The following is a 27,764-nucleotide window of genomic DNA, read 5'->3' as shown; positions in this document are numbered from 1 at the left end:
ACACTCCCCATCAGCTTGCAATCTTGTCATATGCTAAAGGCGACACTCACTCACTAATGCTGCCTTTACGTGCAATCTGAACATGTCTACTTCCTGTTTCTGAAGCTGCGATTACGAGCTCGTCACATTCAAGTGCTTTGTTGCTGGAAAGAACAGGAATGGAGGACACCAGGTTAATTCTTGCATATTTATTGGGAAAATCTTATTAAAGCCAAAATAAGATTAAGCGTCCCATTCATTTACAATCATATAAACATTCAATCGCTATCTATAGTCAGCTTGCTGACGATTCTTGAATTTCGGTCAAATACAGGCTATTTTCGCTGTGTATAAAAACATACAATACACTTCAGAGGATTATTTATATTTGTAAATATGCTCTACTTTAACAGCGAGACAAGGCGATGTAGCTGGTGTGGAATAAACGAATAAATACAAGTCACAGCAGCAATATTTCTCCCCTCCGCTATGTTTAAAGTTTATGGCTCGCCCAACTCGGGAACGTGTCAAATTTTTTTTTTTTTTTTTGGGCAGCACATGTTGCCACACCCGTACACATAGCTCAGATTCACGCTTCACATCTATATCATTCATCTTCGGACGCTCCAAGGGGTCACCCACCTACAAATCCCAGTTTATCCTTTAAGGATGCATAAAACAGCATGGCTATAAATAAGAACACTTCCTCGGCTGTATTTATTATAAGAAACCAACAGTTGACCTCTGAAATGTGCCTGCATTATCCATGATGCAGTAAAAATAGTCAAAATGTGTTTTTACGAACATGAAAAAGCCTCTTGGGGACCAATCTATTGAGCTGCGTTTTGGCACTAGCATCTGGCTGGAAAAAACCCATAAAGGCTTAAAGAAGAGCTCTTTCTCGAGCCCAAAGCATCATTGACAGGACGTCAGATCAGAGAAACAATGGGGAGAGATGTGGGTGGAAAAAGAGGGGGTGTGGGGGCAGAGGGATTTAGCATAAGAAAGACCCTGCATGAGAAAGGTGATGGGCCACCCTAAGGAAAAAGGCAAAAAAGGAGAGACCACACATGAAAGAAAGCCGACATCTGTCCACCCACGCCAGGGACGAGCTTTTAGAAATCAGGACATTTATTTGAGTCTTATATGCACCAGTAGAGAAGGAATCAAGTTATACAATTGAGATATTTAAAAGCTTCTACATTTTAAAGGACTGTTTTTTTTTTTTTTATTTGCCATGACTGATGTCAGACAAGTGTCCATGATTTTATGCTAGTTACATCTTAACAGTGACCTTTGGTCCATCGATTTTTAACATCCACGTGATCTCGGTTATCGCAATATAAGGGCTCCATGCAGATTTTCCAGAAATAATTTACTCATAATCTGTATAATTTCATATATGGCAGTTCGTCACTGACCCCATTAATGTCACACCACTAACAAGTGTAAATAAAATTTATTTATAATTTCATAGACCCCAAAACACATACATATTTCTAACCGACTGCAACAGACAACCAGTCTAACAACTCTCTTGCTTGTTTTTTTCCTCCATCAGCCATCTTGGTTGCTGCAGCATCATAAATAAAATCATCAAAAAAAGATGTGTTTGTGCATGTTTTTTGGGGTTTGTGTCAGTGGTGTCACTTGCGCTGTACTTGTGTAAAGGAGGAGGGGGTCTGTATGGGCTGTACTGGCTGTGATGACTGGAAGGGTAGTGGTTTCTTACGGAGGTCAGGGGAGGAGATGGGCATGACGGAGGGGAGGAGCTGGTTCCGTTTGATGATCTGTAGGGCCAGCTGTGTGTTTCCTGTGGAAGCAACAATCACAGTTTTAAACCATTAATCAAAAAAAAAAAAAAAAAAAAAAAAAAAAGGTGACATGATTCCAGGAAAGGAAAGGTGACCAGCCACCCCTCTGGAAATATAGAGACATTTCTCAGCAGGAACTGTGTGATTAAAATCTGTGTGCGTGACTCACCGTTCTGCAGTTCTAAGTAGACGCCAAGTAAAATGGCTTCCGGAGGAATCTCCTTAGTGTTCACCATTGAAGCAGCCTATATAACCGGGAATCAGAAAACAAATGGGTTGGAGAGTGTTTAAACTGTATGTACGTAGTGTCCAGATAGATAATTGCATTATTGTGGGTTTTCAGTGGTAAACTATACATAAATGTGAGTGCTTCACATGAGATGAATGTTTACCTGATGGAGGCACTTGCGAGCTTTCTCGTACTCGCTTCTCAAGCAATACGCACTGCCCAGGTTGAAGAGCATTGTGGCCCGGGCAGAACTTACTGAGCTGGGGTAACATAAAGGCGTCTGTTTCCCTGCTGCAGAACACCAAAAATAAATAAATGCATGCATAACAAACCAGACTATACACTTTCTGACCCTTTGTCTTAATGATCTCGGGTATAATTGAGGACAATTATTCAGTGCATGTTATTCTGATTGAAATGACATTTTATAATCATATTTAACTAAACTAACAACTAAATAATTCAAATGATAGTATGCGGTTAAATTGTTATTTTTCTCTGCTTGTGTGCACTTTTGTAGAACTTATTTTACACTTTTCAAAGGAATTATTGGTAACACTATTTTAGTGTCCCTGTTACATGTACTTACTGTAGTAATAACAGGAAATTATGCATAATTACATGCAACTAACCCTAAAGCAAACACTAATTATGTATTAAGCACATGTTGTTAATTAATATTATTACTCTACACTTAAATGTATAATTACACTGTAACAAGGACACCTTAAAATAAAGTGTTACTGAATTGTTTTCTAAAAATCTAGTTTAATAGATTACAAAAAGTTTAGATTTCTAATATTACAAAAAGTTTAGATTTCTAATATTTCTGTTTTTGAAAGACGGTAACAATATATTGAGCGTACACACTTTATTATTTAGCTTCAAAATGTCTTTAAATATACTTTTCATGGTGAAATGTTTTATCAAATATTTATAATGTTTTTACAAATTTGTTTCAATGATTTACCATGAATAGAATTTTATTTTTATTTTTTTTTGGAATAATGAAAGATCTACTACCAAATAGGGCTGCACAATATATCAAAATCATCGAAATGTATATCGCAACGGCTTGCAATAGCTGGAGTCATGAACAAAAGACAGAGAAAATCACTCACTGCTGAATAACTGAATAACTTTTGTAGCTTTAATAAGAATCATTATATATTTAATTCATATTGTGAAAACTAAGCAGTGTTTTATTTTTACATTTGATTATTCAGTTTCTGTTAAATAAACTGAATGTACGCCTACCTGAAACCCTAAACCCAGTGGTTTACACTGACTTACTTCTTATGCTATAGTAAAACACTGCTGTTCACTTTCAGAAGTTGTAGGGATGTTTTCTTGTCACAAAAAGAATGTGAATATAACTTTAAATATATTTTAAAGATAATTTACGTTTATTTTACACACTTTAAGCATTATCGTATTGCATATCGAATATCACATTATTTAATGAGTTATCGCATATCGCATTTTTCTTCAATATCGTGCAGCCCTACTACCAAACTACTTAAGGCTGTCTTTTAAAGAATTATATCTTTTTAAATTAGGCTTTTCTTTCTTTTTTAATGATACCAGGACAACTGTAGAACACAGATACATTTTACTTTATACCACCCCCAAAATATCTAAATTATTTTTAATTCAGAAATTCAAAAAATATTTATCATACAACAAGAGGTATGGATTATTTTTGTTAAATAAATTAATACACATAAAAAACAACACTTACAGGACTCCACAGGCTCCAGATCTCCTTTATCAGAACCTGTCATTAACAGCACAGGTAACATGTCAGTAACCACACATCACATCCTTTGACATTTGTATGTTTTGATCATGCGCTCATTTTCATACCTTGGTCTTGTTCAGTGGATGACACACCTAACGAAACGTCAGTAACGTTCTCTGGATTGAGATGTGCAATGGCGTCAGAGATTCTGTCCAGAGAGATCAGGGCTTCAGCAGCATATAGGTGACCCAGGAACCTGAGAACACACGCACCACACAACTCATCAAAAATGTATTATTGATCAGCTAAATACATAATTTAAAGCCACTTCTCAAGACAAAGACTAATGCTAAACTGACTGCTTTACATTGCGAGTGCTGATTCCCCACTTAGCTTCATCTGTGTCTGAGAAATCTAGCTGGAATAAACCAAACCTGACCTGATTACGATATCATAATCTGGACATTCCGGGACATTTACAAAACAGCGCGTCAATTTAGGGGGACAAAAATAGGGAAAAAAGGGTCTGCAAAAGAGCAGGGTTAATATAGTTAACTAAGGGTACGTTCACACTTCAAATGTCAGGTCCAGAACAGAGTTTGATTGCTCCCCCCTCCCCTTGCCCCTGCTGGATTGTGCTAAATAATATTACTTGGGTTCAAATCACGGTGTGTTTGCATCATCAAAGCAGCAGCTGTTTTGAAGGCGACACAGGAGAAGGCGACAAAATGCATAGCGTTGCTCACCTCACTTTTCGATTTTGTTTTTTGAGCCTTTGGTTTTGTTTCGAATCATGTTATAAACAGTGGTTCATTTCAGAGTTTTAGTGCGATTTCACATGAATTGTGCCCCAGACCACCATTTTTAGCGAACTTTGGAAAGTTTGGAAAACAGAGTTCACATCATCCAAAATAACCGAGCTCTGACGTCAATTGAACCCGCGTGCACACCAAAAGTGCTAGTGTAAAAGCACCCTAAAAATAAAACCATAAAAAAATCTTTAAAAAAAAGAAAGAAAATCAAACAAATTAAAAATGTAATCAGTTGCCGAGGAAACATCTCATCTTAATTTAGATGAAGTTGATGAAGTTGAACTAAAACTTTTAAACGTTTATTTAAACGTAAGATTTAATAATTAATAAAAACTATATACAAATGACAAAACATAAAATTATTGAAACTAACTCAAATTAAAACAGAATAAAAATTTAATTACTAATTTACAAAAACCTTATTAAAAAAAAAAGTCTATGATACTAAAATAACACTGCAAAAGAATAAGGCATTTTGTAACTTTTTTTACAAGTAAAAACATAAAATAAAATAAAAAAACTGGTTGTACCACACAACAAACATCCCATTACTCAGGACTGGTCATTTTAGGAGGGTAAATATTTGCTGAATGCTGTGAGTATAGGACCCATAAAAGATCAGCCAGAAGAAGAGAGACACTCACTTGAGCGATCCTGACAGCTTCGTCTGATGCAAGAGCTTTTCTGCGTGGTTAAGAGCCATTAAGTTGTCCCCAAGAGCAAGAGCCACATATGCACTGCAGGCTAGAATTGAGCACCTGTGAAGAGAGACAGGCCAAAGAGAAGTAAGCAGATAGAAAAAAAAAAAAAAAAAAACACTAACCAACCAATGTGTCATCTCATTTAGTGATGAGGTGAGTAAAACACATCCAGGTAGTCAGTTTATCAGACTTTAAAACTTAAATAAAATACTATATGTCCATACAGGGGAAGAAAAAAAAAAACATACAATCTGAAAATAACTTATGCATCTGTAACATATAAGTGTATTTGACGCTAGAGCTGCATGATTTTGGATAAATGAAGAATCACAATTTTTTTCTGATTCTCTCACTAATCTGAAAAGGTAACTAAACAATAACATGCTATATAATAGAGGTTCTGACAAAATGACAATTGCTGCAGTCTTTAAAAAATATTTCATGATTTTGAATTATTTTGGGGGGAAAAAAATATATTTGAATGAATGATTCAATGACTTAAAGACTTCAACTTGTTTCATTACTGGATGGATCAGCGTCTTTTGAATGAATCTCATGAATTAATGATTCAACGACTGATTTTTTTTTTTAACCGTCCCTTGTTGCCACCTACTGGTGAAACTATGTAATTGATAAAAAATTTATTTGAAGCATCAAGTTACTTTCAAAAGAATCGTCATTTAGGAATGAGATTGCATGGGTGAATCAAGCTTTAAACGATAAATCGTGCAGCTCTACTTAACGCATTTTCCAGAATATCTTGCATTTTGTTTTATCAACCGAAACATGCTGTGACTTATATTCGAAAGCGAAATATGCCATGCAATTAACGCAAATCAATGTGAAACATGCAACAAGCGCTCACATTTGGATTTGTGTTTAATTGAAAGAGGTGCGTAAGCCCAATTTTATTTGTTTAGTGCATTTCCAACACTGGTAGTTTCAGTTTCACGTTAAATATATAAGACTTGTTGAGAATCACAATCACATTTAATTTGGATTGAGCTAAATCGGATCAATTGCAGTGTTTACATGAAGGCTTTTCAATCTGATTGAGCCATCAATGCAATTATTACTATTTCATTGAATGCAAACATAGCTAATGATCAATATTTGCTGTGAACAAAATAATTTGCACTAAAACAATGCATTCCAAAAAGTAAGGACTAAAAATGCATACAATGACAGGAATGCAATTGTTTACAGATGGAAATATATTTCTTTAGTACCTAGGGGTGACCAGGCGCTCCACTAAAGGCCATCCTAACTATATCCAGCACTCATTTATTACATTTTAACAGCTGTCCTATTATGACTTACATTAACTGTGCATTAAAACAGGTAAAATTTATATCAACTTTTGAATTAAAGTGAGTGAAATCTTTACTGCCTGGTGAGTTTTAGGCCATTTTCCTTATAGAAGAGTTTTATTTTCCATAAAAGTCCTTTTGTTTGCAAGTCTTAATGTGAACAGGCCACAAAATTGTGACACACATGAACTACTGTACGTTAAAACTTACTTTAATGAAAAATGATTTGAATATAATTTTTGCTTAGCTTCCTAAATGGCAAGCTTCGCTGACAGGGGGAAACAGAGAAATGCTCAAAGCACTGAGTGGCTGCCTGTGACACAATAGCCAGCAGGATTCCAGGAAGAGCCCTTTGAGTAAATGGTGCTCGGGCTCATAAAAGTGTCAGTGTATCAGGGTGTCAGTGCAGGGTCAACACAATCCACACATCACACCCCTTCCCTTCACAGCGAACCACGTCCGGACAGCCCTCTGGAGCAGACTGTCCCGCTGGATCAAAGATGAGGGGGAAGGGGAGAGAGTGGGATGGAGGTGGGGTTGAGGATCTAATCAATTCCCGAGGCAAAAAGACAGAGTAATGCGAGAGTGAACTGTGAAGTGGGGGTGTAAAATAAGAGAGGTGTATTGTGGGCTAGCCGGGGGAGGGGTATTCACAATTATAAGTATAAAAAAGTACGCTGCCTGAAGCAAAGCTTGCTGCCAGAGGAGTCTAACAGAGTTGGTTAAAATAATTGAGGTTAACTGGCTTTACTGCAATTACTAATGTAACTAGCAATTGTTGCATTTTATGTCATCTGTGAACGAAAGAATTCTAAACCATTGTGAAAACACTATGGAAGACAACAATAAAACAATTAATTAATATGTAACGTTTGGTTTTAAACGATTCAAAATGAGGGGAGCTAATGTTAGCCATGTTTGAAATAGCATACTACCGTTTCGGAATAAAATCTGCCTGGAATAATGTATCCCACAAGGTCACGCCGGCGCCGGCAATACTATTTGAATGTTATTCATATACTATTCATATTCATTTTCACTGAATACTATTACTATATATATAATAGCAAACAATACTATTTGAACTATCCTCCTACGTACGGTCGCATTGTAAACAGTGGGGCGGTACTTCTGCCAGCGCCGGCGTGACCTTTCAATGTGATGACGTAGTTCCCTGTCCGTTTGTTGATCAGCTCAATCCGAAATATTGAAGGTAAAAAGTCTATAAATTATATATATATATTTTTAAATGATCTATCGTTTCGCTAGATAACAACCTCTTCTTCAGCTGTGATCGCGTACAGCCCGTTTAAACACTTCAAAGACTTTTGAAACTGCATTGATTTGGACTTAAAAACGATAGTAACCAATGAAGTCCATTGTTAGAAGAAAAATCCAGAAATGTTTTCCTCAAAAAACATAATTTCTCTCCCACTGAGGAAAGAAAGACATGGATATCTTGGATGGCATTGGGGTGAGTAAATTATTAGGAAATTTTCATTTTGGGATGAACTAATCCTTTAAGATGTTGTTCCTCAAAATTGGATGTAAAATATAACCGTTTATAAGGGTTTCTGCAGGTTATATCAAGGAAAATTTAAGGCTTTTTGAAACACCTTTAAGACTAAGTAAAGAAAATTTAAGGAATAAAAGGGAACTCAATACGTCAATATGTCGTCTAAATGTAAATGTTTAGGGGGAAACACAATGAGTTGTATTTGCAACAGTTTGAGTTTGAGAATACAACTTCCAACAGATATCAATTACTTTAATTTATTTCACAAAAAAGCTTGAACTTTTTGTGTCTTATCAGGATGTATTTACTGGAGATACAAAATGACATAAAATATGAAATCAGAATGAAGTAAGTTTGATTAAAACAAGAAAAACATATCTACCAATAGGCTCAGAAAAATCACCTTAATTTAAAGGGAATTTATCATCATTTATCATCATCATTTTTGTTCATCTTTTAAGCATGAACTCACATACTTTTGTTTAATTTTTCAAGATTTTATTTTACATTTGAGTCTCAAGTAAATGCATCTTCATTTAAAGATGTTTATATATCTGTTTTGGAAAACAGGGAAATACAAAAGAACCTTTTTTTGTGCAATCCAAGCAAAATGTAATGCCATGGCTTTATGAATTTAAGAACTTTCTGTTCTCATTTAAGGCCTTTTTATAAGGCCTTCATTTGTGTAAGGGCAAATTAAGACTTAAGGCCTTCAGAAACCAAGTAACAGAATTAAACATGCAACACGTTGAGGTAATGTGGCAAAAATGTAGTAGGATACTATTGCTTGAAACATTCACAAACTCATTTTTATATATAATAAATACTGAACATGTTTCTAACTAGATGTACCGCATCGCGGTACAAAATATGACCGCCGCTCAGGCCTGCACTGGCTTTCCACAAAAATAAATGACGTGGAGTAATTTGGCTGTATTGCGTGTTTATGTATATACCTATAAAAAGTAATAGTATGTGCATGTCTGTCTGTGTGTGTGTGTGTGTGTGTGTGTGTGTGTGTGTGTGTGTGTGTGTGTGTGTGTGTGTGTGTGTGTGTGTGTTTGTGTATGTGTGTGTATGTGTGTGTGTCTGTGCGTGTATGTATGTGTGCGCGTGTGTGTTTGTGTGTCTGTGCATGTGGATTTGTATGTGTGTGTATGGGTGTGTGTCTGTGCGTGTGGATGTCAGTGTGTGTGCGTGCTTGCATTTGTTTGTATTCCTGCATGTGTGTGTGTGACAGTATCATCCTAAACCAGCAACCCTTCGCTCAACAGCACCATCTACAGGCCGATGAGTGTACAGTCACTAAATGTGCACATAAATGAATTTTGACACACATGAAAATTCGTAGAAATTTTTCCGTAGAAGTGTAGTGGGGCTACATGCCCACCAAATTTCATGTTCCCCGGTGCTTCGGTGTCCCTGGTATCGTTGACGGAAAATTTACGGGGGCCCCAGCGCGGGGGGGGAAGTGGCCCCCGGGGACCAAACGAAATTTTTCCGTAAAAGTCTAGTAGACCAACATACCATAAAAATTTCTTCATCCTCGGTGCCACGGTTCAGGTAGTTATTTAGGAAAAACTGCATTTTTTGGGGTTTGGGGGGGCCCAGCGCGGGGGGGGAGTGGCCCCCGGGGACCAAACGAAATTTTTCCTTAGAAGTCTAGTGGGGCTACATGCCCACCAAATTTCATGTTCCCCGGTGCTTCGGTGTCCCTGGTATCGTTGACGGAAAATTTACGGGGGCCCCAGCGCGGGGGGGGAAGTGGCCCCCGGGGACCAAACGAAATTTTTCCGTAAAAGTCTAGTAGACCAACATACCATAAAAATTTCTTCATCCTCGGTGCCACGGTTCAGGTAGTTATTTAGGAAAAACTGCATTTTTTGGGGTTTGGGGGGGCCCAGCACGGGGGGGGGGGGGAGTGGCCCCCGGGGACCAAACGAAATTTTTCCTTAGAAGTCTAGTGGGGCTACATGCCCACCAAATTTCATGTTCCCCGGTGTTTCGGTGTCCCTGGTATCGTTGACGAAAAATTTACGGGGGCCCCAGCGCGGGGGGGGAAGTGGCCCCCGGGGACCAAACGAAATTTTTCCGTAAAAGTCTAGTAGACCAACATACCATAAAAATTTCTTCATCCTCGGTGCCACGGTTCAGGTAGTTATTTAGGAAAAACTGCCTTTTTTGGGGTTTGGGGGGGCCCAGCGCGGGGGGGGAGTGGCCCCCGGGGACCAAACGAAATTTTTCCTTAGAAGTCTAGTGGGGCTACATGCCCACCAAATTTCATGTTCCCCGGTGCTTCGGTGTCCCTGGTATCGTTGACGAAAAATTCAGTAAGGTGACGAAAAAAAAAAATAAAAAAAAACTTTGACAATCCCTATATGACCGCTTTCGCTAGCTACGCTAGCGGCGGTCATAATGATGCACAATGTGTGTAAATATGACAAAAACATTGAGAGATTTAAATTCAGCCCAATGAAGGATTTGGCTTTCTGTGCTGGCAAGTGCCCTAGAGGAAGACGTCTTTGTGTATTCTTATTTCTGTCTTGTTTTCCAGTACAAGTTCACCGCTAGTGAAACCGTCGCTAATTCAAAACAATCAAAAAATACTTAGTTTGATGACGCAGTGACAGAGAGTGGAGTCATGGGAGTTGTTGTGTTCACCTCCACAACCGTTTTCGTTTTATATGGTTTATCTTTGGCGACAGAACCAGCAGCAAACGATAATGAATAATTGTGGTCCATCACAAATGTGCAAAACAAACAACTGTGGCTTGCTAGAAGCTACCAGAGATCGCCGGCTTTGACGCGACAATTACCACTTTCTGCATTTTGTCAGGAAGCGCACTGTGTTTCTACTGACAGCTGAGGGTAGGGACAGGCGAAGCAATGGCATGGGCCAGGTCAGAGGTCATGGGCCAGGTCAGAGGTCACTGGTTAAAATTGTGGATTTCACTGGATTTAAACATTGTTGGGAACATATGGGATAATATAAGAACACAATTCAAACAAACATAATTGTTCTAAAGGTTTTTGGATGTTTTAATGCAAAAATCGTACATAATGTACCTTTAACACTCATAAATGAAGAAACATTTACCAGAAAAACAAAATTACATAAGATATTAAGTATTGTTTTCTGAAAAAAGTATCAAAATTAAGTGTTTTAAGCTTAAAACAAGAAAAGAAATCTGCCAATGTTCATGTTTACTTAGAAGCATAAACTCTCTTCATTTTGATTTAACATAAGACTTAATATCTGATGTAATTTTGCTTAAGTAAATGCTTCTTGACTTAAGAATTTAAGATATTTGTACTGGAAAACAGAGCAAGAAAATCTCTTTTGCACTGGCTAACAACATTCGTCACACAATGGGCTGAGCCAAATCAATTGTGTTAAAGCAGTCTTTCAAATCATCTTCAGGCTCTTTTTATATGAAGTGAGAAATGAATTCCAGAAAAGTCTCCTGTAACCTCACCTTAGATTCTCCACCTCCTGCTTTCTCAAGGGTGATGAGGGAGCAGCAGGAATGAACTTGTCTCCCTCTTGGGTCTTCCCACTGTCAGTCAAAGAAAAAATCCAAGTCACCAGATCATCTCTATCATCAAAGGGTGAGAAGAGGGTATCTGACAAGTTCTGAAATGCGTTCAGCAAATCCAATCTTCAACTGTATTCAATCTAGTCTGGGATCTGTTTTTTTTGCCAGCAATGGGTTTGCATGCATGCATGTACATGTACCTGCAGGCATCGCTGGTCTCGCTGCCGCTCTCTGTGCTGCCCGGCTGACTGCAACTCTTGGAGCCGTTGTCTGGTTTGCTGTCGTGCTGCTGGTGCTCAGGCAGAAGGAGCAAAGCGTTACGCAGACAGATTGCAGCAAACTCCATACTGGCCACTGGGATTGCTGCTGACTGGCCTTCACTGCACACAAACACAGGTTTGCAAATACATTTTAGCATGGAAGTGCATCAGGAAGAACTTTAATTAGATGGAAACCTAAAAGGTGTGATACACATTTGTACGGAGTCACTTGATATCTTTGAATGCTACTTTTGTGAAGATGTGCAACAGGATGACATCTTCTGGAGAGACTCTGACATTACAGCCAATTTGAAATCTAGTTACACATCAGGCACACAATCTCACAAAGCTACTTTTCTAACACCATTAATAACTAGAACATGTCATGGCCCATTAAGTTAAGTCAATCTTCCTCACCTGTAGATGGTGTTTTGTGTGGACTGTGATGCTAGAACAATCTTGCGATGGTAGCCCTGCCCAACAACAGCCTGCACAATCCCCTTTTTACTGGGTAAACCTTTTGTTTCCTGCTCCGTGCTCTGAAGGAAACAACAAAAAGTTTATTATCAAAGTAACAACTTCAAAATGGCTTGGATGTTATAAAACCACAAATGATTCTCAAAATCCTCTACTCATTAACCAAACTTCTTACTTAAAATTAAATTACAGACTTGGGCTGCGTTTCTCAAAAGCCTCATGATCTAAGTTGATCTTAGAGACCATTGTGGGTAATGGTTCTGCAATCTACTTAGATTACAATGCTTTTGCGCAGCCTTGGTCATGCCAGTGACCTAGGAGACCACACTAGTTTTAGAGACCACACTAGTTTTCAGTGTGCAAAAGATGTTAACTGAAAAAAAAAAAAAAAAAATCACCATCTATAAAATACTTAAACTGCAATTTAGTGTGGAAAATATTGTTTGCATATAAATTATACTTTGGTGTCATTCAAGTATTTGGGTGTGAACAGACCTTTAAACGAGGCAAACCAAATGTACCGTACTGTTCAAAAGTTTGGGGTTGGTAACTTTTTTTTCATTCAAAAGTTTTTGAGAGATTAAGCTCACAAAGTTGCATTTATCTGATCGAAAATACAATAAAAAAGGCACATTTTGAAATAGGTTTTTTTTACCATTTGAAATAACAGATTTCTACTATATTTACAATGTATTTTTTTCCTGTGATGGCAAAACCGTATTTTCAGCAGTCATTACTTCACAACCAAAATAATTGTGCTGCTTAATATTTTGTGTGAAAACCGAAACACATACATTTTTTCTTCCTCAGGATTCTTTTATGAATAGCATTTATTTGACTAACTAAAGTTCCTGTATTCAAGAATCTTTTTTGGCTACTTTGTACTTTAAGTATCAAAGATAATTATAATGTAATTATAATACAATTTTTGAATAAGTTTATGTAATCTTTACTTTAATACATTTTAATACATTACATTTGTGATGAGTAATGCAATTACTAGTCACATTTTGCATAGCACCTAACTTTTTCTGCTACAAAAGACGTGATATCGCCATCTACAGGGCATTAAAGGTATTATATATTGTGAGTTTTGCCCAAACTTGTCAACAAGGCTACTTTACGTGAATATGAGTGCATTAGAAGGAAGTTTCACGTGAGATGAGGACATGGCTGCAGCCGGTGATGGGGCTGAAACCAGCATGTCCAGTGAAAGTAGGCTTTGACTATTTCATTTGACTAAACATTATTTTATGTATCTGTTATACTGAAGAGACCCTATTGAAGGATTTTGGTTTACTTATGCCATTTCTAAGCACTTGAGCTTAACTGACAATTGAGTGTGTGCAGACGTTTAAGAAGCTGTTGTGTCGACCTTGATTGATTGCCATTTTGAGGTGTTCAGTTTTATTTCAATTTTAGAAAATAAACATGATTGCTCTCCTCACAAATCAACTGTTTTTTTTTGTGGTTGTTTTTTCACTGGCATGTCTCGTTGTTGAGGCCTAGTGCATCTTTGAGCCTACATTCAGTGTGAGTAAAATACCTAAATACGGTTAAAATCAGGTAGACTTTTACTCAAAAGTGGTATTGGAATTAGTGACTCCTAACTTGTAACCGAGTCATTTCCACTGTACTTTTACTGTACTCTGTACTTTTACTTGGGTATAGTTTTCAGGTACTCTTTACATCTCTGTCAATCTTACCAACCCCAAACTTCTGAATGGTAGTTTAAGTATACACATATTCCCGCCACATGTTGAAAAGCAAGGGGTTCTTTCATTTTACATTTAAAAAATGTGTGTGTTAATGTACCCCTTTATTAGCTGTGATGCAACACTCTGCGAGCCTGAGCCAGAGTCGAGGGCTGGAGTGATACACCTGCACCGCCTCCATCAGACACTCAAACGCTGCCAGCGGTCGCCCGATATGAAGTAACTGAATCCCACAGTTATACAGCAACTCATAGCGCTTATTAGCTAATAGAGCACACATGGGGATGCCCGTGAACATCTTAGCTGCTGTGGAAAAATAATAATAAAACAACGTTAATTTAACAAGGCAACACATTTTTTTTTCCTATTATGAAATTTAAATCTATTATGATCAGGCATGTAGAAGGTTTTCATTTTTGTCTTACCCTGCCCATTACCGCCATCACCAAGCTGGGCGCATGTATTGTCATTTTCTTGAAGTGCTTTTTTAAAGTAAAACAGACCCAGGTTGTGCTTCCCCATGGCAAAATGGATACAACCAAGATTATTCCAGAACATACACCTCACACATTCACCTTCAATGGGGAGAAAAAAAGGACAAATCTGAGCCAAAACATTGCAGAAGAGAAAACTTTTGACTGGAACATTTACTGAAATTTCTAAAGTGTATTTTACATGTCTGACACCACTTCTTGGAATAAACAGATTTAAATGATTATGGTGTACACGTCTCAGATTTAATGGAAGAGAATGGAATGGGATCCTTTTTTATTTATTTTTTAAAGCACATATGGGTGGTTTTTAACTATGGTGCACATTACAGAAGTCATGTACCTGTTTTTAAGGGTCCTGGATGCTCCGCAATATTTGAACTGTTGAGGAGTTTCACAGCTTTACGATAATTTCCCCTCAAATACTCAAAATTACTCTTCAAGAAGAGTGAGGGCGCAGACTGAGGGATGAATGTGTAAATACAGACAATCAACAAAAGTAACATTACAAGTGCATTACGAAACATGTGCAGGTGTACCTGACCAACATTTACAGTATAGTACATGTATTGTGTGAAACTGTTGACTGTGAATCCTCACATTTCCAGATGTGTTCATTACAGATTTGATTTCCCGTTTGCAGGCCTTCAGAGACTTCATCTGGATATAGGCTCGTACTTTATACTGCACACACAAACATTTCCAAAACAACTTGATTTTTAGACAATGTTGCAAGCTGATCAGCATATATTGTTTTATATATTAGTTTAGAACTAATTAACAGTGCAACTCTATTGCAAACCTTTATCATTTCAGGTTATGTTTAATGGGAGTGCTGTAACATTCATTATTAATCTGCTCTCACCTGGTGCATCTTTGATTTAGCTGCCTCAATCATAGCTGTGAACTCTGCTTTCAGAGCGGCAGATTCCTTATTCATGCTGTTGGCGCTCTGGAAATGACACGTGATCCAAAAAGTTTAAGTTGAGATGACAGAATCTGGATCAACAAATTTAGCATCTCACAAAGTGCCACTGTTTTTAACCCATTCTTCATTTTCTAGGGCAGGAACCGGTGAGCTACAGTCAAAGGTTTGGTTAAGCGAAAATTCGTTCCATCATTCCTTCCATCAAATAAATTTTACAAACATTAATCATTTAAAATGCTTTCTGTCACTTTGGCAGATATAAATATAATAAGGCACACTACTGTTCAAAAGTTAGGGGGCAGTAAGGTTTATTTTTGAAATAAATGAATACTTCTATTCACTAAGGACACATTCAATTTATCAAAAGTGACAGTAAAGACGTATTACATTTTTATTTTGGTAATACTTTACAATAAGTTCTCCTTAGTTAATAGTATTTAATGCATTTACTATGATTAATTGACAATGAGCAATACATTCATATGTATTAATCTTTGTTTTAATTAGTTAATAAAAATTACAATTGTTCATTGCTTATTCATGTTATCTAAGGTCCATTAAATAATATTAACAGATACAACTTTTGATTTTAAATATGTATTAGTAAATGTTAAAATTAACAATTGAAATTAATAAATGCTTTAAAAGTACTTTTTCATCATTATTTCATGTTAATTAATATAGTTAACTAATCTTAACAAATAGAAACTTATTGTAACCTTTAAAGTGTTACTTTTATTTCAAATAAGTGCTGTTGTTTTTATTTTTTTATTTGCCATCAAAGGAAAATAAATACATTTTAAAATATATTAAATATAACATATAAAAAATGGATATTTTTTAAATTGTATTTAAAAAAAAAAAACTTTGAAAGGAAGTGCATTTGGTCTATTACATACAGTAGCATTCTCATTGTAAACAATGCCAAAAAAGATCATTCAAGCTTATAAATAAAAAAAAAATAAAAAAATGATGGACAAAAATACAGCATGACAGAAAATATACAAGCCCGTCAAAGCAACAAATAATGATTATTTTGTAGCACAACCTGTGCCATCAGAACCCAACATTGGTTTATCAGTAATGTTATTTGAAGAATGGAAGTTTTTCTTACAGATGTTATCGCTTTAAATATAACAACAAGAACTAGTAAGACAGGAAGAAACTATCAAAAACTCAAAATTATTTGGAAGGAGGCGTACATCTCTCACCTCTCCTTTGCCATTTTTGCTGTTCCCTTCCTTCACGGTGAGTTTCTCCAGCACAGCCAGCAGGTGCAGTGCCTTCTCTGGCTGGAAGGTGAGCAGGTACAGATCCACCAACAGGAAACAAACGGCCTGAGCAAACTTTTCTACTAGGACAGAGAGACCCATCAAGCAATGCCACACTACTGCACCAGCTAAAATACCAACACTTCTGGTGCTGGTGCAAGAACTCACTGCTGTACCACTCAACTCTCTCTGCAGTTACATAACAGTTTTTATTTGCATTCTGAAACATACCAAACGGTTCAAGAAACTGGTAGAGCTTCTCCCCAATGGATATAGCTTCTGAATACTGTCGCATGTGGTAATGGATCACTGCTTGATTGTAGTAGAGGATACTGTTCTCGACGTCATCCAAACCATCAATATCTTCCACAGCTGTATGCATCTGCAAACAACGATTAATTATCAATAATAATAACAATAACTAATAACTATAACAACACCCACCAAACCGCCAAATGCGGGTGGATTTCAGCAGTGGCATGTAACACAGTCTAGGGCTGCCAATATTGAAGAAAAATGCGATATGCGATAACTCATTAAATAATGTGATATTTGATTTGATACGATAATGTAAAGTGTGTAAATTACTGGGGTGGGGTGGGGGTAGAATTTTTAGATGCATCGCGATGCGGACGTGGATGATCCTGAATCGATTCACAAAAGTCAAAAATCGATTTTCTAAAAAAAAAAAAAAAAAAAACTTAATATTGACGGAGCGTAAAAGGTGGAACTCTGAAGCGCGGAAGTGGCCCATTTTGTATTTTTGTATAAGAGCTGCTTTCTTTATTGTCTAGTTTTCACATCAACATGCTGTAAAAATATCTGTTATTCATAGGTTTACTGTACTGCCCTCCACAGTCACAGTGTGTATTAGTGCAATGCCAGTCACAAAAGTTACATTTTGACTGTGCTCTCTGCAGATGTTCAAAAACTTTTTTTTTTTGATTGTGGTATACAGCAACAATGTCAAGTCATAAGTCTTAAGACTCTTTTTTTTATTGGGCAGCTTTGTATGTCACTAATTATTCAGAATATGCGCAAGTCCACAAGCATTATTTTTGCAATACACAATACACAAGCAATACATAATTCTATATTTTTGTACGAAAGCTGTTTGTGCTTTCTGTGTGAATTCGGGTTTTATTTTTTTTATTTTTTGTCTGAAGCAGGAGGATGTTGGTTAGAAGTTTACTATTTTATGTTAGAGATTCAGAATATTCTGAAGTTTGTATTCATTTATTTTTCCTGTTGGTTCTTTGCAATGTTGGGGCATATGCTGGCAAATGTAACCTTACAGTTGACTTGCCAAATCAGCATTTGTTTTATTAATAAAAGATATTGGAAGTAAATTCTTTATGAGTCATTATAAATACTTTGCCTTAAAAGTACCAAATAGTCACACACACACAAAAAAAGATGCATCGATAATCGTTTTAGCATCGCAGCCCCCTTAATCATAATCGAATCGTGAGGTGCCTAGAGATTCCCACCCCTAGTAAAATAAATTTAGATTATCTTTAAAATATATTCAAAATTATATAACCTACATAAGTGTTTTACATTCTTTTTGTGACAAGAAAACATCCCTACAACTTCTGAAAGTGAACAGCAGTGTTTTACTGTAGCATAAGCAGTATTTTAACATCAGTGTAAACCACTGGGTTTAGGGTTTCAGGTAGGCGTACATTAGGTTTATTTAACAACAGAAACTGAATAATCAAATGTAAAAACTAAAACACTGCTTAGTTTTCACAGTATGAATTAAATATACAGTACCAGTCAAAAGTTTGGAAACATTACTATTTTTTAATGTTTTTGAAAGAAGTCTCTTATGCTCATCAAGCCTGCAGTTAAAAAAAATAAATAAATAAAAAAAAAAAAAACAGTAATATTATGAAATATTATTACAATTTAAAATAATGGTTCTCTTTTTTAATATATTTTAAAATGTAATTTATTTTTGTGATGCAAAGCTGAATTTTCATCAGCAAGTACTCCAGTCTTTGGTGTCTTATGATCCTTCAGAAATCATTATAATATGATGATTTGATACTCAGTTATTATCAATGATGGAAACAGTTGTGCTGTTTAATATATTTTTTGGAATACTTTTTTCAGGATTCATTGATGAGTAAAACGTTAACAGCATTTATTCATAAAAACAGCATTTATTCAAAATAAAAACATTTCTAACAATATAAATCGTTACCATCACCTTTTATCAATTTAACGCATCCTTGTTGAATTAAAGTACTAATTTCTTAAAAAAAAAATAGTTATTGTTCCCAAACGTTTGAACGGTAGTGTAGATTGTTACCAAAGATTTCTATTCTAAATAAATACAGTTCTTTTTAACTTTTTATTCATCAAATAATCCTGAAAAAAGTATCTCAGGTTATAAAAAAAAAATTATTAAGCAGCACAACTGTTTCCAACATTGATCTAAAATCAGCATATTAGAATGATTTCTGAAGGATCATAAGACACCAAAGACTGGAGTACTTGCTGATGAAAATTCAGCTTTGCATCACAAAAATAAATTACATTTTAAATAGTGGTGGGCCGTTATCGGCGTTAACGCGAGACTCTTATCGCGCGATAAAAAAAATATCGCCGTTAATCTATTCTCCAAGTTGGGTTGGGAGCTGGCTCAAGCTACACAAGCTATGATGACGCAATCTACCCGCGGCCGCGAGGAACACCCGGCTGCAACGCATCATATTCGTCGTCATCTTAAGTAAACACGGCTGAAAGTGAAAGCTGGTGTAAAAGATCCGTGCAACATCCATTATTTGGACTTGGTTCGGATTTAAGCCGTCCGACGTAGACTGTGTGGTGTAACAGTTCGGTAAATTAACACCTGACTAATCCGTTCTACCACCTCAAATTCAAAACGAAACATATCACTGAATACCAGCGCGCGCGTATCATTCCCAATATATCTGAGTGAGTGGTGTAGAACATAATCTCTTTTTATTAAAAGCGCCCGATTTTAAGAATCGTTGTTGTGTTTCTTTTTAACTGAAAAGACATCAGTTAGACAATATTCTAATTTTAAAGTTGGGGTTTCATAAGCTCCAAGCCACATTAAACATTAGACCTACTTAAGTCTCTGCAGCTATAGTGTACTTAAATTTTATTTATCTGCAAAATTATATTGTATACTTACAGTTTTGCACAATATATGTTCTCAAAACTACATACACCCTTTCAAAAAAAACAAAAACAAAAAAAAAACATTTAGCTGTTGTTTAGCAGGGTCTGTGTAACCTGTTCTAAAATGGTTTTATTATAATATATATCGTTATCGCAAGAGGCTGCAATGTATATCACAATATGGATTTTAGGCCATATCGCCCATCCCTAATTGATAGCCTATAGTGGTTGATAATAACATGGGCCTACCTAATGTTGCCTACGGACAGTAACAGTACAGTAGTAACCTTTTAAAGTCTATGAGTAGAACAGCTTTCTCAAGCAGTTTGTGATGCATTGTGGAAACAGGAGATGAGCCCCTGGTCTAATGCGCCACCTGGCTTGAGAAACCTGTTCTCAAAGACTTACTTTTATAGTCATTATTTGGGTAGCACACATATTCTGAATGCCTTCGGCAGAATTCAAATGAGCCATTTTAATCTAGATTAATTTCAAAATTAATCTAGATTAATCTAGATTAAAAAAATTAATCTATGCCCACCTCTAATTTTAAAGTATATTAAAGGTCCCGTATTATGCCCCTTTTCACAAGATGTAAAATAAGTCTCTGATGTCCCCAGAGTGTGTATGTGAAGTTTCAGCTCAAAATACCCAAAAGATCATTTTTTACAGCATGTTTAAATTGTCATTTTTTGGGGCTCAGAAAAACGCGCTGTTTTAGTGTGTGCCCTTTAAATGCAAATGAGCTGCTGCTGGACGACCCAGGGGGCGGAGCTTCATGAGCTCGTGCTCAGTCTCTCATGACAATTTCATCTCACGGAATAATGATAATATCAGAAACTCTCAGTAACGTGTTCAGTTCGAGTCGGACAATAATGCCTACAGAGTCATAGTGCTTTATAGAGATGAAACAGGTATAGTTTAGTAGTTTAATTACGGTTATTATAACGAATATTTGTCATCTGCTTGTATGTATCCATTATTTATTAATAGCCTACAAGTCTGCTGTCTGAATGATGATCAAACATATACTGATGAGTTTAATAAAGTTTATTGTACATCACACAAAAGATGAAGCGTCAGTTTTACTTCAGAAAATCACCGTAAGAGCTGAGTAAACACAGTAAGTTATAAGAAGTGCGCAAGTACATAAACGAATTTCGGTAGAGTTGAGGGAGCATTCCTGTGGGCGGAGGTTAGTCAAAAAACTGTTCTAGTGACGTCATTAAAGAAGGAAGTAGAGGGATGTAGTCCAAACGGGCCGTTCGATGTAGGCGACTTCTGTTAAATAAAATATCTCGCTTGGCATTGAACTTTGAGCTTTATAATTTTACAGATATTATTTATACTCTAACAACAACATTACACACTAACTAAAGTTTGAAACATGGGATCACGAAGAACGGGACCTTTAAAAAAGAGAACCATTATTTTAAATTGTAATAATATTTCATAATATTAGTTTTTTTTTTTTTTTTTTTTTTTTTTTTAACTGCAGGCTTGATGAGCATAAGAGACTTCTTTCAAAAACATAAAAAATAGTAACATTTCCAAACTTTTGACTGGTACTGTATGATTCTTATTAAAGCTAAAGGTTATTCAGCCAAGAGCAGCGAGTGATTTTCTCTTTGTCTTTTGTTCATGACTCTAGTTATTGCAAGCCGTTGCGATATGCATATCGCGATATATAAATTTGTGATACTTCGATATATTGTGCAGTCCTAGCGCAGTCACTCCAGCTGGCCACTTTGGCAGGTTGAATTTTATATATAATATATACATTTTTCAATTGTAGTCTTTTAAAAAGGCATCTGAAATATAAATCTATGTGCAATGTAGTGTCAAAAATACAAATTTTTCGATCAATACTGAAATATCTGAAATGCTCCCAATACTCATGTTCAGCAGAGTAGATACACGATACCAGTTGCGCTTTCTCTCTCTCTCTCATCTCTCCAACAGCGAGTTGACACACAAACCCGCCTCCCTTCACTCACTCATTGCTTTTGCTCTGGATAAATATAGTTGGTGATACAGGGCTTGAATTTCGGTGTGGGATTGTGCGTATTCAGTGTTTCCACTAGAAATTTTTCCAGCAGCGGTGCTGTTACATGCCAGAGGATGTTACCAAGCCGCGCACGGGGGGTCCGGGAGCATGCACCTCCGGAATATAATTTTTTTAAATAACCCCTTAAACCATGACTTCTGGCAAGTTTTGTGGATAGAAATGGACATTGAGACATACAAATATGACATACCATCAACAGATTCAAGGCATGATTATTGCAGCACGTACCTTGAACTGGTCACAAACAGAAACCTTCATTTTATAATTTTAGACAGGATTATTCATGTTTTTCGTTTGTGTTAATTTTCAGCTATAAAGTAGAAATTGATAGGGGAAAAATGAAATGGCACAACCCAGAAAAAGATTATTTAGGCTACAATTTATTGAAAATTTTATCTTAATGGAAAAGGCCACACCCAATCTGTGAGCACTTAATTTTTCTGGGCTTTTCATAGAAGATCTCTAAGACTCTTTGGTAATTGAAAGCTTTAGTGGGGGGACACGCATGCACGTGGCCAGATGCTGTCCTTGTAGCCTTTTCCTATTCTGAAAAGTTTTTTTCAGGGACTTTTTTTTTCACTAAAAAATGTCTGTATTCGGTACCAATACCAGTGAAAATCCACGGTTCTCGGTACCAATTTCGCAGTTCGTACTGCTTTTTCCTTTCCACTAGCTTGCTCTCTGGACCCGATGACAACGCAGTGCTGAAGTGCCAACTAGTCTCTCCCTATGGAGGATCCCTTTACCACTCTACAGATAAAGCGTCACCGGGAAAACTCAATTTGCGTACCTACCCCGAATTGATAAAATAAAATAAAATTCTGTATCAAAAATTATAAGGAAACACCAGTACTTTGTTTAGGCTTGGTTTGTAGGGAATTTCAAACCTGCGCACATATATTCAAACGCACATAACTATAGAACCAATTCTTAATGCGCATGTGAACGCCATCAGCGTTTCTCACAGATTCGTGTTTAAAGTCTGTGTAGAGGGAATGGTGTCGTCTTAGCGGCCCCTAATTTAACAACAAATGATCGTTGCGAATTTGCACGCGCAAAAAACTGCGCTATGTGAACGGCCCCTTATGGCAACGTGACATTAGCCTAATCGAAAATATTTCCAAATGTGGCTTTTTCCTCCATTCTTGTCAACAAGTGGATTCAGAGCCACCGCAGTAACAGTACAATGGATTTGTGTATCAGATCTTAAAATGACAGCAGCTATTATTAATATTAGATAATATTAATAATATCTATACAGCAGTTTTTCCCATGGTATCAATGTCAAAATTGTGGCCAGTGAAACTGCTGAGTGGCTAGTAAGTTTGGAAAATCACTAGCCAGAGTAAAAAAGTGAATGTCAAGCCCTGACAATATTTGCTGGTCATTTTTATGACATTTGTTTAGTAACATTTGACAATAAAACAGAGACTAAAGTAATACCATACCTGATTTTTCAAGGTCGTTAACATCTGCTTCAGGGTGCTGGTTGTTGTCTGCCCGCTTTTATAAAACTCAGTGATTGCTTTATTCATTGTAATCTTGTAGTCATCTTTGTTCAGCTCCTGAAGGTTGTCAAGGTTTTTCAGGGACTCATCATAGCTTCCAGCCTAAAGAGACACCATCACAATATAACATCAACTAATTTCCATGCATACAACCACTTGGTCAGACAACTGTATTATAGTTATTTACGTTAAAAGCCTCAAAAGCATTGGTTGCCATCTCTTTCTCTTGATCCGAGATCCCAGGGGATGAAATGTTGTCATGTTTCATGTCACCAGCTTGATCTTGAGAGGAAACAGATGCAGTTAAGTGACAGATGATTGAATCAACTCGTGCAATTCCTACTGACAACATTCACTGCTGTTATATGACTGCAAACTACCATTTAAACCTTTAAGACAAAAATAATTTGATCTTCGTAATGCAAGCTATCAAAACAAGGTAAATTCAAAAGCCTAACTGTCAGAAAACCATAATGTTAATATGCTTAAAATCATTTCCATACAATAAACTACTTATACAAGCATAATTAACATTGCATTTCATGAAGAAACAGTATTAGGCCAGTTCAATGACGCAGTTAACTATCTGTTTAGGTCTCGTTATAACACTAATTATAAATTTGAAACCTACTACGCTAAATGTATAAGAATATAAAAATAAGAATTTGTTTCTAAAAAAAAAGATCTGTTTACATTCCGGACAGCGCTCAAGAACAGCTGCAGTGTTTATCAGACTGACTGAATATTATAAACGCCGCTCACCTGAGCCTGTTTCAGCCATTACTTCAAATGTATGGACGCTAATGCGCGTTTACAACGGGTAGAGATGTAAGTTAAATCCACTATTTAAATATATAGAAAGAAAAAGTGGAAGGTGTGTCTCTCCAGAGCAGATTCAGAACTCCGCCATGAATATTACCCACAACCACCGCGCGAGGTTTTTTTTTAAACCAGCGTTTTATGTACGCTATCGCCACCTATCGTTTTGGAGGATGAACTGAAGCTAATTGTTGCTTAACCATTTCAGACCCGAATTGCTTTTGTTCAATGTTGAGGTCAGTAAGCTACAGGCCAGACATAATTTTAGATGTCTCCCCAATCCAAACACACCTGATTCAACTCATCATCTCACTAGTAGGCCTAGGCTATTGATTCCAAGACCTCAAAGATGTGTGTTAGAAGAGAGACATCAAAAATGTGCAGTGTAGCTTTAGGATATTTTGCCATGAGTTCCATCAGTAAGTTCCCTATGGGATTTTAGAATAGCAATTTGGATTTATGCACAACCAAAGGTCTGTATCTCTACTCTCGTTCTAACCAAGACTAAAAACTATGACGATAACTAGCATTCACAACAACAACGGACGATACTGTTATGTTTATCCCTAATGCACGCTTCATTTATGTTCTGTCAGCATAATACTGTGCAGGATGACTGCAGGGATGACATATTTTTGCAGGCCAAAACCCAGAATTTAGCACTTACGGTCCAGTAAGGCCTTGAAGTCATGGGTTTCTATGGGGTTTTCGTTAAATGCCTGAAATACGGTCTGTAGTTTATACTAAAATATAAAGTATTTAAAATATTTTACTCAAAATATTTTCATGTTTTATTCTGCCATAAAATATATTAAATACATGTGTTTATATATATAAAAAACACTTTTACTTATCTTGAAAAAGTGGCTAAATAATACTAGAGGTTGTTGGGGACATAAACGCCCTCACACCAAACAGATAACCTCGACGAGTCCACTTTCACAGCATCATTGTGTTTAAAATTGTGCTCTTGCAAACTATTTTAACTCAGACTTACAGGGAAAATGTTTTTTAAATCTAGACTGAAAGAGTTGTCAAATACTAAATGGTGGTGATGCTGAAGTAATGCAACTGTCGTGTAGTTCATTTATAACCTATTTAGCTGATTACTTTAGGCAATTGTATTTAGACTTCAAAAAGTGCTGTTCATTTGTGAATATTATAGTGATGTAGGCTACAAAATGTGTACAGAACAGAGTGTTTTCTGCAATAATCAAAAAACCAATGGAGGGAACCAGGGCGAGCTGACAAAATGATGCGATCAGTGCAGCACAGTATAATGTTTGGCTAATGGTTAAACTGAGACTGACTTTTCTTTACAAAGAACTTAACTTTTCAACATGATATTATGACTTATATGAACAATGTTGTCTCTTTGCTTTTAAACAGGCAAAGTATTATTTATGTATAGTTTTAAGATGCACTATATAACTGTTAGAAGTTTATTTGCATTGTGTCACAGCGTCATGCTTCTATTCAAAGAAGACTCGTTATTATTTTAAGGAACAATCATAGTTCTACTTAGTAGCATCCAATCTAATGATTCTAATTTGCAATCTGAGTGGCACCAAATGACGAACACCATTTAAGCAAAAAAACAAAAAAAAAACAAAAAAACAGACAACACCTGTTATGAGCATTGAAATGGATGGAGAGTCTGAACCTTTCTGAAATTCTTGTAGAAACCACTAGATGCCGATAGTATCAAAGAAGTTCAATTGCTCCATCACTGTCCACTGTGCCATGAGAGGGGTTGTGGAAGTCAACCTGCAGGTAATGTATAGATGTTGTTAGGAGATGTTTTTTTTTTTATAGGACTGAAGTAACATTGGTTGCATATGGATTTAACCTCCATGCCACTGAATAATGTCAATCACGTCGTATTAAGAAAAATATGTTTAAACTAGGTTGTGAACAGTGCCAATATATATAAGGTTTGTTATATGAATTTCTAGAGGCTGGTGGACATCTGGTCGGGATTAGCCCAAATAAAGAACTATTAGTATTATCAGCATTTATTAGTATTATCAGCATTTTCTAATAATACACTGTAAAAATTAAAGGTGCCTGGAGGAACCTTTTGGGGTTCTTCACTTTGCCACACCGGCGGAACCGTCTGTAGATCCTCTAGGCACCCTTTAAAAAGGGCCGGTTCTCTGAGGAACCACACAAGTTTCCTGAGGAACTCTTATATTAGGCACTGTGTGGAACCACTTTGGGTGCCTCCAGGAACCAAATTTCATTTTTTTTAAATATTTAATTTCATGTTGTTACTATGGTTACCTTTGACTTCTATTATAATAAACAAATTGAACCAAATACAAAATAAGAATTGTTTATTACATATTTGATATTCATTTTTATACATACACTTCCATGCACATGGGGAAAAAAGCTAACTATAGCTTAATATCAATGAATACACAAAAAAATAGTATAATACATAAGCAACATGAATAATCAACCATGTATATACAATAGATAAACAAGAAAAGACATCTCAACAAAATGCATGGAAACACATATGTTCCACGAAATAAATCAATGTAAAAAAATTACATTTGAACTAATTAAAAATGTCCATCTTTACTTAACTTTAAACATTTGTGTTTCAGTCCGATGGTGAGTCTGACATCACTGTTTCCAAGTCCAAAAGCTGATCAGATGCCAAAAACAAACAAGTGCTAATATACACTCATTGTGCTGTAACCTTTATCTCTATACAGAAATCTCAGATGGTTAGATATTCAGCTATTTTGAATCATAAAATGTTGAAGTCTGGGATGCTGTTAGACTGGAGACTGTAATGTATACTATGGCTTTTGAAAAGCTTAAATGTGTGATTTGAATCAACAGTGTTCATAAATGGTTGTTGAGTATTCTCATGAAACAAGATAGAGGAAGTAGCAGTAGAGGCTTCGACCCGGAAACAGTATTAAGGTGCAGTAAAATTATCTGTTGTTCTGTGAATGTTCACTGGTGAATTCCAGTCATTTCAATAAGAATCCACACGATCAGCAATTTCGTTTGTGGTCAAAAATGTCACTATGGGACCAAGTTGGTGTGAGGTACTTAAAGAGTTAGAAAAGTGAAAAGGTACAGCATCGTTTTCCGTTTGTTTTTCCTCTTCTCTGGTGGATGGTCCAGGCACTTCAGTGATTTTCAGGTCTACAGGAGGATTTTTATTCTTGTTCAAACTTGTATTTCAGCTTACCGAGATCCCTACAAAGTACAAAATTTACAGTTAGTAATGTTATTAAAGTGATAGTTGTGAAATTTAAATAATTTCCTCAGACTTGTGACGTTCCAAACCTGTTTGACTTTCTGTCTGTGGAACCCAAAAGCAGATCTCAGGCATAATGCAACCCAAGTCACCATTCAATTTCACTGCATGAAACACAAGCAGAAAACAAATGTGTAAATCATTCATGAA

At 36.3% G+C, this 27,764-nt stretch overlaps 1 protein-coding gene across 6 annotated transcripts; it reads right to left on the bottom strand.

The window, feature by feature from the left end:
• Positions 1-174: 174 nt before the first annotated feature.
• Positions 175-24,446, bottom strand: cnot10 (CCR4-NOT transcription complex, subunit 10). 6 transcript variants are annotated; one of them, XM_081389554.1, is made up of 19 exons: positions 24,275-24,446; positions 23,700-23,794; positions 23,453-23,614; positions 17,012-17,162; positions 16,712-16,860; positions 15,447-15,533; positions 15,182-15,265; positions 14,925-15,042; positions 14,516-14,665; positions 14,191-14,396; positions 12,316-12,437; positions 11,839-12,018; positions 11,579-11,659; positions 5,220-5,333; positions 3,889-4,019; positions 3,764-3,799; positions 2,186-2,313; positions 1,963-2,038; positions 175-1,792 (listed from the first exon to the last, which is right to left on the bottom strand). In XM_081389554.1, exons 1-19 carry the CDS (start codon positions 24,291-24,293, stop codon positions 1,626-1,628), a joined length of 2,256 nt encoding a protein of 751 aa, XP_081245680.1. In that variant the 5' UTR covers positions 24,294-24,446; the 3' UTR covers positions 175-1,625. The 6 variants fall into 6 exon arrangements, with proteins under 6 accessions (XP_081245680.1, XP_081245679.1, XP_081245682.1 ...); XM_081389553.1 differs by having other exon boundaries at positions 11,579-11,698; positions 16,721-16,860; XM_081389556.1 differs by having other exon boundaries at positions 16,721-16,860.
• Between the last annotated feature and the right edge of the window lie 3,318 nt (positions 24,447-27,764).

The sequence above is a fragment of the Scardinius erythrophthalmus genome (genome assembly GCF_964197995.2).
Source record: "Scardinius erythrophthalmus genome assembly, chromosome: 16".
Taxonomy (NCBI): Eukaryota; Metazoa; Chordata; class Actinopteri; order Cypriniformes; family Leuciscidae; genus Scardinius; species Scardinius erythrophthalmus.
This window is presented reverse-complemented; position numbering and strand designations above follow the sequence as displayed.

Coding starts and splice junctions, on each gene's coding strand:
- cnot10 (XM_081389553.1), bottom strand. Junction 15,266..15,446: donor CTAAATCAAAGATGCACCAG/GTGAGAGCAGAT, acceptor TTGTGTGTGCAG/TATAAAGTACGAGCCTATAT. Junction 15,043..15,181: donor TAATGAACACATCTGGAAAT/GTGAGGATTCAC, acceptor TTCATCCCTCAG/TCTGCGCCCTCACTCTTCTT.